The 10,318-nt window shown below is 45.4% G+C and overlaps 1 protein-coding gene across 1 annotated transcript in view; it reads right to left on the reverse strand.

Annotated features, from left to right (window-relative positions):
* Nucleotides 1–8,180, reverse strand: part of mgat4b (alpha-1,3-mannosyl-glycoprotein 4-beta-N-acetylglucosaminyltransferase B) — a 114,576-nt gene extending 106,396 nt beyond the window's left edge. Inside the window, exon 1 of the mRNA XM_031586871.2 lies at nucleotides 7,889–8,180. Coding sequence (XP_031442731.1) covers nucleotides 7,889–7,985 — 97 coding nt within the window. The 5' untranslated portion in view covers nucleotides 7,986–8,180. The remainder of the gene's footprint in view (nucleotides 1–7,888) is intronic.
* Nucleotides 8,181–10,318: the final 2,138 nt, after the last annotated feature.

Genomic DNA, 10,318 nt, shown 5'->3' on the forward strand with positions numbered 1-10,318 from the left:
CCTGCCCCCAGGCTAAAGCCCTTCTCTCACTTTCAGCTGGGGAGGGGGGAAGGGGGGGTGGCAGTCCCAGATTGACCGACTGGGAAGCACTCAGAGCCAAAGTCTAACATTGAGTTATGCCTGCACCCCCCCCCCCCCCCTCCCCCTCCGAACTCCTAAGGGCAGGGCAGTAGTGGTCGGTTTCCCTTTTTGCCCGTAAATGATTTCTTGAGTTTGTCCGTGTGCAGCTGAATATCTGGTGTTCAAAATCCCTTCATGGCCTGAAAAAAGGCTTGGATGTAGCTCTAAACCTTTGCAAAATAGTCCCGCAAATTAGCTCCTTGGCCACGTTATCTAACAGCTAATTATGTTTTGCTAACGTTCGATAAACTTTGGTCCAGATCGCCAGTTCTGACTTAGCTAGACTGAAATGATAAACATCCAGATGTGCTGTTAGGGAGAAACGTTTTTAACACCATAGAAAGTCTCTGAAGAAAGCCATTTAGTTCATCGTAAGTAATATAATACTATATATACATGTATACTGACGTTGCCCCTCCCTCCTGACGGGAATAGTTCCTTAGGTCTGTGACATATGACACCCAGGTTGACTGATTCTGTGTTTTTGAGACTGTCGTTGGTACACTGCAGTTCCAGGGTGGAAATACTCAGCCATGGCGTTGACTGCTTATCTCCCTCATATGTTGTGTATCATATAGCGAATGGACACCAGATGGGCATATTAACAAGTTTAAAAACGTGACCTGCACTGAGGGGGTCTTTGAACAAACACATGCTGCTGACTGTTCCAATCCAAACCCTTTTAGACACTGCTTCTCTGTCAACTGCACCCCGTGCTGCAGCCCTCACCAGACACCGTACTTCAAGCCCCCCCACATTCCCATCAGTCAGTTCTCTTCCTCCCAGATACCAACCGTCCATGTACTTTTATCTTTCTTCACCTTTCTTTTCCTCGCTCTCCTTCCATCCATCTGTCCATACATCTGTCTGTCTGTCCATACATCTGTCTGTCCATACATCTGTCTGTCTGTCTGTCTGTCTGTCTGTGTCTGTCTGTCTGTCTGTCTGTCTGTCTGTCTGTCTTCCAGCCGCTCCACTTCACTCTCAGCTCTCCGCTGCTGCTGCTGTAGCGGCTGCACCTCGAGTGTTCTTGGCCAGCCAGCGAGACGCTCTGATACTGAATAATTTAACACATTCTTTCAGGGCTGTTGAGTTACACAGGCGCACATGCATACGCGCACACACACACACACACACACACACACACACACACACACACACACACACACGAACGGGGCCTCGTATGTAAAACCCTTCAAACGTCATGGCATAATCTGGCATTGAAGACACTGAATGCAGACACCCCCCCCCCCCCCCTTCCAGAACAGAAGAGACTCTTGGAGAGATGGAGAGACAGGTACAAGATTCTCCTTCACTGACAAGCACTCCCGCACACTGGCAAATACCTCTTCATGTTCACTTCACAGCTTCTTCCTAGCTCTTATCAGGACCATGAATATGTCAGGACAGCTTCTATTTCTCTTTCCCAAGTAACATTTTCATTTCATCAGGCATTTCTACCAGCGGTGTCAGAAAGCTGCGGTGTTAGACCAATGTTTGCAGAACGGGGTGGTGACAGTATGACACTGGCAGGTATCCAGAGCGCGCACACACACATTCTAATGGTGCCACAACGACGACGATGCATCATTCATGAGACGGCATCATTACGGGCACGCTTGGAGCCGCGCCACCACCGGACACCTGAGAACGTGAGCTGGCCGGAGTTGGGAGTAATTACTTTACGTCTCCCTGGGAGACGGAATTAGCCACCTCTTGTGTCTCCCTTACACAAGAAATTATGACAGAAACAAGGAGGCAGACATTAAAACAGACATTCACATTTGGGCTTTGAAATCGATAAAGGTAGAGAAAAGTGAACAAAAAACACACAGAATTTCTTCCGAGGCAATGAAGGTGGACGCATAAACACAGCCCAACATGCACATCTACTGACAGCAACCATCCAAACAAGGTGTGAAAGAATAATAACGACAGACATAGAAACTATTATTTGAGCACACTGCCGTTGTGATTGTTTCTTCGGCACTTAGGTAGCTGAGCAGCTCCAGCTACGCCTCACTCCGCAGGCCTGCCTCAGGTTTCATGTATACACACAGGTGTTATTCTTCTGCGTTTGCGGTGTGTGTTAATCCCAACCTCTGCGGTGAAATCAAGGTCATGAAGTTTAAAACAACAGAGTTTGTCTGAGCTCTCTGAGCCACGGCCTCTGGTGAGGTGAGACGAGACCCGCAAGCGTCTCTGCCGCTAACAAGAAAAATTGAAACAATTTTCCGCCCTCCTGCCCTGGCTCGCTCTGGGGTATATGTCCGAGACTAGTACCATGACAACGGCCACGCGTGCTCAGGCGTCTGAAAAAGGAATGACTCAAACCCCCCCCTCTCCAGCCTCCGACCCAATTTCACTCCTTCCCTGTGTAAGCAGAATAACTAAAGTCAAGCGTTAAGACATGCGTGTTTCGAAAAGGTCAGAACAAAATGATTTGCCCGCTCTTCGGGGGAAAGACTGAAAGGCTGAGAAAATTAGATTTCAAATATATTTCCTGCACTTCTACATTTTGCACTTGGTTTTATCCAAATTAACTTACAAGTACCTGCATTCATTTTATGAGTCAGTGTGATCCCTGGGTAATGAATCCATACCCTTTGTGGTCATAGTGGTCAGGGCCATGCTCTACCAGCCGAACTACAGGAACGAACATTAACAACAACAGCATAGGCATTAATAAGCATGTTAACATTTAGTGACTGTGTATGCGTATGTAAGTAAAACAATACGAAACTGAAAGGTGCCTGAATGAATCATCTGTTTTCAGTACAGTTACCGAGGGTAACCCGAGCGCAGCAGTCTATGTAATATAAAGTATGCACATTGTACTTGTACAAAATGTGCAAATGCAACTGCACTTAAAACACTGCCCAGGTTTTACTAGCTAGAAGGCCATTTTTGCCATCTGCAGTACTTCACTAGTTTTATGAGCTCCTGAGGCAAGTGAATGAGGCCCACCTGTCTGATGGACACACATATGCTATGGGACACATGCCCATGTCTTAAATCGGACTGGGTGTTATAACCGTTATATCAGTGGCTTCTGGTTTAAGGGGAAGGGGAGGGGGATAAATAAGGATGAAAAAAAAAAAACTCAAACTAAACGTCAAGCCTGAGGTATGAAATGAGAGTGGAAGTGGAAGTAAGCTGAACGCAGGCTTAGATGGAATTAGCTGCTCAACATCATCATTAATGATAAGTTCCTGGGATCATTACCTCTTAATTTATTAGTGAAATAAAGCACCCCCGTGGGTATGCTCATGTTATGGCCCACGTGATGTGGTGAAACACTATTTCAGTAAACGAGCGACAATAAAAGGTGAAAAAGCGCATAGCCATATTATAGCCTGCTGATGGGAATATATTAAATGGATGCCCTCAGGCGTAATTGCAATAAAGAAGAAAATCATTCAGATTTTCTTGTGGAAATGTACTAATAACTACATTTTTAGGTGTGCGTCAGATAAAATAATCAGCAGTAATTACTTCTGTGAACACGTGAACTAAGGCAGGCTGCCCCCTTTGTGTTGCTGCCTGACTCCTCGCAGGTGGGAGAGAGAATGCGACTCATCCACTCCGCAGAGAACTACTTGCGTCACCTAGGCAACGCAGCCGGTTCGAACCAGGTGAGAGCTGACCTCTCTCATTAGCCTGGTTGGTCACGCTCGGCCCGACGCGTACATTTTTTACCGGCACGGAACTTTCATTCTCATTCGCTCGCTCTCGTGCTCCTCCAGACAACACGTCTCAGGCGACACATTTGTGTTTTATTCATGTCGTCCGACGCTGAGGAATCCTGACAGTCCTTTATTCATCTAAAACCGCTATGCCTTTTGTCTGCCGTCTTCAAAGGAATCACTTCGTGGCACCGAGAGCCCAACATGACAAATCGGATTAATGGAAAAAATAAATGCGTGAAAAGTGTAGCATTAGAACATAGGACACAGACTCACTTTTCAATTAAAGGCGATTCTATGTTCTGTAGACAAAACAGGTCTTTCATGTTTTTTTTCTCGGTGGTTAGACCTCTCAGTGCTTTGAGACAATTAAACTAGGACTATTTTGAAGACACCCACTCTCTTTTTCCATGTGAGCTCACAGACACACAATCTCTCACACACATACCACTTAACCATTTAGTTTCTCTGTATTACTGACACTCAAGGGACTTTCGAAGATAATGCTCTCTTACACTCACACACACACACACCACTCTCTTTCCGTTATCTAATGGTTGCTATCAATGGAAGCACTGAGAATGGGGTATATCTGTACAGACAGACACTCTCACACACTTCCCTACACACACACACACACACACACACACAGACCAGGGAATATCCGCTCTGGCTCCGAAAGGGATCATGCCATGTGATACCTGCCCACTAGAAGAGGCAGGCAAAAGATGGGTAAAGGGGGGAGATAACACTGGTTCAACCCAGACCTCTATCTCTCTCAGGACTACAAGAGAAAGGAGACCCCCCCCCCCCCTCCTCCATCCCCCAAAACCACCCCATTGCAAACACACTTAAAACTCAGCTCCATTTATCATGTACTTCAAGTGAACAAAATGCCAGGCCTTGATTGGACACCGGACAATGAGCACACTGTGTGGCGCACTTAATCGCATCCAATTGAATTAGCTTTCATTACTGGGCCTGCCTTCCCTTTCTGCATGCGGCCTTTAAAACACTCTGACCTCGCCCAGCGAGCACAGAGGCCTCTCTCAGTGCATCTAATCACATTTGCGAAACTGAGAGGAAAAAGATGGGGTCTTTCCCAGCATGGATAAACTCAAAACGCAAACAACGCAGGTACACACGTGAGATGAAACACACACGCACATTACACAAAGACACTTCAGTATCCACAGAAAACGTCCGGACTGGGCAGGGACGATCCTATTTCATCTGTCAGCAAGTCACCACCTTGCATCACCACTGAGCTGCCATTGCCCTGCATCCAGGGCCTCAGTCACCATCTTCAGTGGTAGCTCATACTGAGCCATACACAATCCCAGGCAAATCAGCATGTTGCTTCGGGGAACACAGAATGGAGGTGCATAATGTGACTGGCTGTTAGCTAAATGACCAACGTTTCACCAGACTTGCCTTTAAATGACTCATGTCTTTGTGTACATGTCTGTTGGTGGGGAAGCAATAGCAGCACCTTTCAGGACATGAAACTATTGGAACGAGTAACACAACCAACAAAAGCACAGAGGAAGGTCCGAAGATGTTGATCAGTGATGAGTTGCAGCAATGGCCTACCCTAATCCCTGTAATGCAGTGGCAGTGTGGGAGAGGCTGGATTTTGTGCGGTGTTAAAAGACACAAAAGGTTGTCTGCCTTTAAATAGATCTGGTAATTTCAAGTTGTTGTCTTTTCTGCTTTCTGCTTATCAGCCCAAAATATTATTTCAAATACTTGAACACTTTAGTATGTCGAGTCCTTGGGAGAGCTGTCAGGTATGGATGAAGATGCCCACCTAAACACCCTAAGCCTTCAGTGAGTCTCTGGAGCGGAGTTAGCAGGTAACTGGTGACTCAGATCCTGTCTCCTCTTTCAGCAGTTGATTGAGTCAGCCTAAAGCCCGTAGGAACAGAAGTCCCCTGTGCCACTGGGGTTCATGTTAAACCATTAGCCAGACTGAATTAATCAAACCCAGCATGCTCTCACCGGTGTGTGCACGCTCTCGCTCTCTCTCTCTCTCTCTCTCTCGCTCTCTCTCTCTCTCTCTCGCTCTCTCTCTCTCTCCCCCTCTCCCCCCCTCTCTTTCTCTCTCTGTGTGTCTCTCTGTCTGTCTGTCTCTCTCTCTCTCTATCTGTGTGTCTGTCTGTCTCTCTCTCTCTCTCTATCTGTGTGTCTCTCTCTCTCCCCTTCATTAGCATCTCTAGCAGACAGACTGTGCAGCAGAGCAGCAGAGCAACACAACCACGGCAGCCACAGGCCGTCTGCTGCACGGTGTGCAAGAAGGAACGGGAGATGTAGGCTACCATGTCAAGGAGATTGAGAGATTAGTGGATTGAACGAGTGCGGGGAGATTACGGTGATGATGGAGATGAAGACGATCAGGAAGATGGAGATAGAAATGCTTACATTTATGACGTATGAATGGAGCCATGCGGTGGCCACTGTAGTTATGGGCATTAATCTCAACAAGCGGAAGTGCATTCTGGTGAGCACTGAAAACCAAACCGACTTCAGGGAAACTGACAATGGATGTGTGTGTGAATACTTCAAGCACAGAATAAACCCTCTAAATATTCTCACTCTCTCTTCCACACAAATGCAAATTGTTGATAGTTAAGCAAAAAAATGCAGGATATCAAAATTTGTTGTGGGAGTACTTTCAAGAAATAGGTAGGAGATTTGAAATGTATGCACACAAAGTAATTTCACTCCACACAAAAACAGGACTAGTAATTAAACAAGGGCTATGACAGATAATCACTTCATATTATTACACATCATTGCTTGAGAATATCCAAACGCAGGTATTCTGTACCACCCCCCCCCCCGCCCCGCCGTCAGTCATGCCTTTACTATATGCCTTTTGTGAAGAATGATTGACGTAACAGAGCCGACAGTCGTCTCAGTCGGCAGGCGGATAAAGTTCTGATCTCCCAACGCACAGGTAGATGTGTCCGCATATCGCATAATGGATTCGCTCTCATCTTGTCCTTCCACAAGCTGAGCTTTTACACCTTTAGATCCACCTCCTACCATGCTACCGTTTTGAAGGTTAGTTCATAGGAGATACTGAAATGAGCAAATCTAAAAAGTGTTTGCATGCGTATAGCATTTTCAAAGAGTAAGCTTGTCAACCCAGTATGAAAACCAAAACAAACTTCACAGGGTGCCCACACTTAAGCACAATCTCGCTTACAAATGAACAATAGGTTATGTGTCTGCATCACTCGCCTCGTTTGCCAAACGTGGGTAAGAAAATGAAAAAAGTTGATAATAGACTAAAATAATAAAATATTTGCTTAAAAAAAAAAGTAGTGGGGTTGTAACTATCCTGTCAGATTCCAGTTGCACTTGGAGAGGGGAACACGCACAGGCAGACTTGGGGGAATTTCACAAACATGATTAACGTTAACACTCGTCACAACTCGCCTCTTCCTACCTGTATACAGACTTGCCCCAGCCGAATAGTATTTTGGCGTAGTCCACAACAATGGAATAAAACGTAACGATCTATGCTGAAGCACCAGCATGAGGTCTAAATCACTCTAGTGTGCCACAGACCGTATAATTTAAAACAGATCTAGGGAATTTCTTACATTGTAATTGTTTTTTTGGGGGGTTTTGTCTCTGAATGTTGTGTAACATACAGTCGTGTTTCGCCTGCAATGTAAACCAAAATCCCCTTTATTTTGTGTGAAACAGTTTGAAAGAGCTTGTACATAAGAATTTGTATATATTAATAATGAAGTAACAGTGTAAAGGCCTTCTGGTTACAGGAGCTACTCCGCAGAGTCTTCCGTATCGCTGATTCAAAAGCGTTCACGACAAAGGTAGACTCAGACACCGAGCCACCAGTCAGTGCCTTATCAGTTCTGTGATTCAATGCATATTTCAGCAGTCAGCACAAATCAAGGGAAATCTACAACAGACAATGTACCTATCTAATGATACGAATCTATTATTTCCATCAGACACAAATTAATAGCCCATCTACTATCGCTAAAGCCAAGCCTAGTGGATATATCACCGTGCCCCCGCCCCGTACCCCCGTGGTGAGGATACCTTACCTTTGGAATTGCTGAATGCGGTGTACCAGGACAGCGATATAAGTCCGCATAGTCCAAACAATAAGACCGTTAGGAAGGTGCCATTTCTGAGCCTCATCTCCGGATCACCGGGATCATGTCCGAGCCGAACGCGGGGCTGGTGGCTGTTACGCAGCGGTCGTTTACGGTGCGACCAGGAGCGAGTACTTCACGCCAGGCGCAGGAAAGCAGGAGCGCTGTGTTTGTTATTGCGCGGAGATAGCGGCTCTCATTCGCGCAGAGGCTGTGAGGAGGAGGTAAGTGGAGGGGGCAGGGCCGGCTCGTGGCATAGGCGAACTAGGCGGTGTCCTAGGGTCCCGTAGCTACCCAGGGGGGCTCCACGTGCTATTCTTTATTTACATTTTTGGTTCGGAATTTGCTTTTTTGCATGTAGCATCCAGTGGCAGACCGAGTTATTTTTTTTTTAATTTACAATTTATCTTTTGTGAAAGTAAAAAACAGTTCAGGGGGTTGGGGGTATCCCCAGAGATATTTGTCTTACTGTTCCAGCATTTACACACCATCTTTCTAAGCATTTTTCTACAAAAATGAGCAAGTAAATATGGAGGCATGGTTTAAATACTGTTGCTACAGCTTATTGCATAACCTACCCTTTTTAACCAATGTAACAGCCCACAACAAAAGAAGCTTATTATCAAAGCAATGGTACTAGAGCACATAAATCCTTTAAATCATGTATTGGACAATAGCAGCAACGCGTGTTTGGGGGCAGCAAAATGTCCAGAGTGAAGTGAATTATATAGCCTACTTACCCTGCTTAGCATTACCTTCGGGGTACCTCAACAAACCCAGGAAGTGATTATGTAGATAGGCCTGAAGTACCAGCTGAGAAGACCGTGGACGAGGATGTCCCATAGATCACGCCGGCTTCGCAGAAATAGAAAGTTTTGATTGTGAACATTGACACAACTGCAGACCAGCTGAGTCCTAAGTGATTTATGGGTGGAATAAAATTGTTGTCTTTTTAAAATCTATGTCCGTTGTGTATGTCTTTATTAATGTAACATGTGGTATGATTATTTAGATGTAAATAGCTGTTGGGATAGGGCGAAGCAATTCTCTCTATTTAGAATGGTTTTGCATAGCAGCCTACAGCACAGTGTCAAAATACTAACAAGCAAGAAGCATAATGAGATACATTATTAAAGCTATTAAATAATCCACAAATACTTGACCTAACCAGTATTTTAATTTTTTTAATTCATGGTACCTGCGGCGCCCCCTGGATGGGGTCCCCCAGCAAAAAACTCACCTGGAGCTCCAGACATGCTAGGGCCAACCCTGGGAGGGGGCAACAGCAGGGTGGTGGTGGGGTTTTTTCATTTCTCCTGGGATAGAGAGGCATGTATTAAGCGTGTGAGTGGGCGGTGGAAATGTGTGAGCCAGCAGCACAGAGCTCATTTTCATATTCCATTCAACGGGTGGCCTAGCTGAGCCGCGGTGCAGATGCTCCTCCATCCGGTCGGATGTGAAGCACGTGGAGTCGTCTCATCACAGCAGTCGCACGTCATCAAGCACTCTCAGCAGCAGATTTGGACTTATTATCACCCCCAGACATCTCCAAACGTCCATCTATTGTCAGCAGTTCATTTGACTTCATAGGGCTGCATAAGCCGCACACATCAAATTGCCATATGTATGATAAAACAGCTTCCAGCAGAGCACGACAGGTGGTCATTTCATGGTCTCATGCTTTCATGACAGTACATTACCTGGGTCATGGTCTAAACTATGGTACCAATCGACAGGACATGACCAATCCCAGAGGAATAGAAGGTTCAGTTTTCGTATACAATGCTCAAAACCAGCTGCATGCCTGCAAAGCTGCATGACACAAACATGCAGGTCAGCGCACATCAAAATGGCCAGATCCATGACCGTGCTCAGTGTTCATCAATCTGCTGCTGGCAGTGTTTCCACTCAAGACTCACACCTACCAGCTTAAAATGAAACTTCCAGGTTTCCATTCAAAATCAGACAATGGAAGGTAAAGATCGATTGGCTGACGCTTTCTCAGCCCATCCATCTCTCCTCTTTGTACACCAGGAGCACCTCGCCCACTCATCAAAATTGACACTTCTTTCCCTGAAATCCCTCACTACTCCCCAAAGAAATGTTGAGAATGAATGTACTTCTCTGGTCGATAGCGTCTTTTCATCTATTGTGTAATTGTGTAAACACAGAGCAACCAATCTAATGCTGAACTAATAAAAAAGTAAAGCAAGACTGTATGCATGTACAGTGCAAGCCAATATTAACAAAAACAAATAATGAGAAAATAAACTACTCATATAAAGAGTGAAGATATAATGCGAACAGGCAAGAGTTGTAGATCATTATAGGTCATGGGTTTCATCAGTTTCTTTGGAGAAATGTCAACAAAAAAGCTTT

The sequence above is a fragment of the Clupea harengus genome, chromosome 20, assembly GCF_900700415.2.
Source record: "Clupea harengus chromosome 20, Ch_v2.0.2, whole genome shotgun sequence".
Taxonomy (NCBI): Eukaryota; Metazoa; Chordata; class Actinopteri; order Clupeiformes; family Clupeidae; genus Clupea; species Clupea harengus.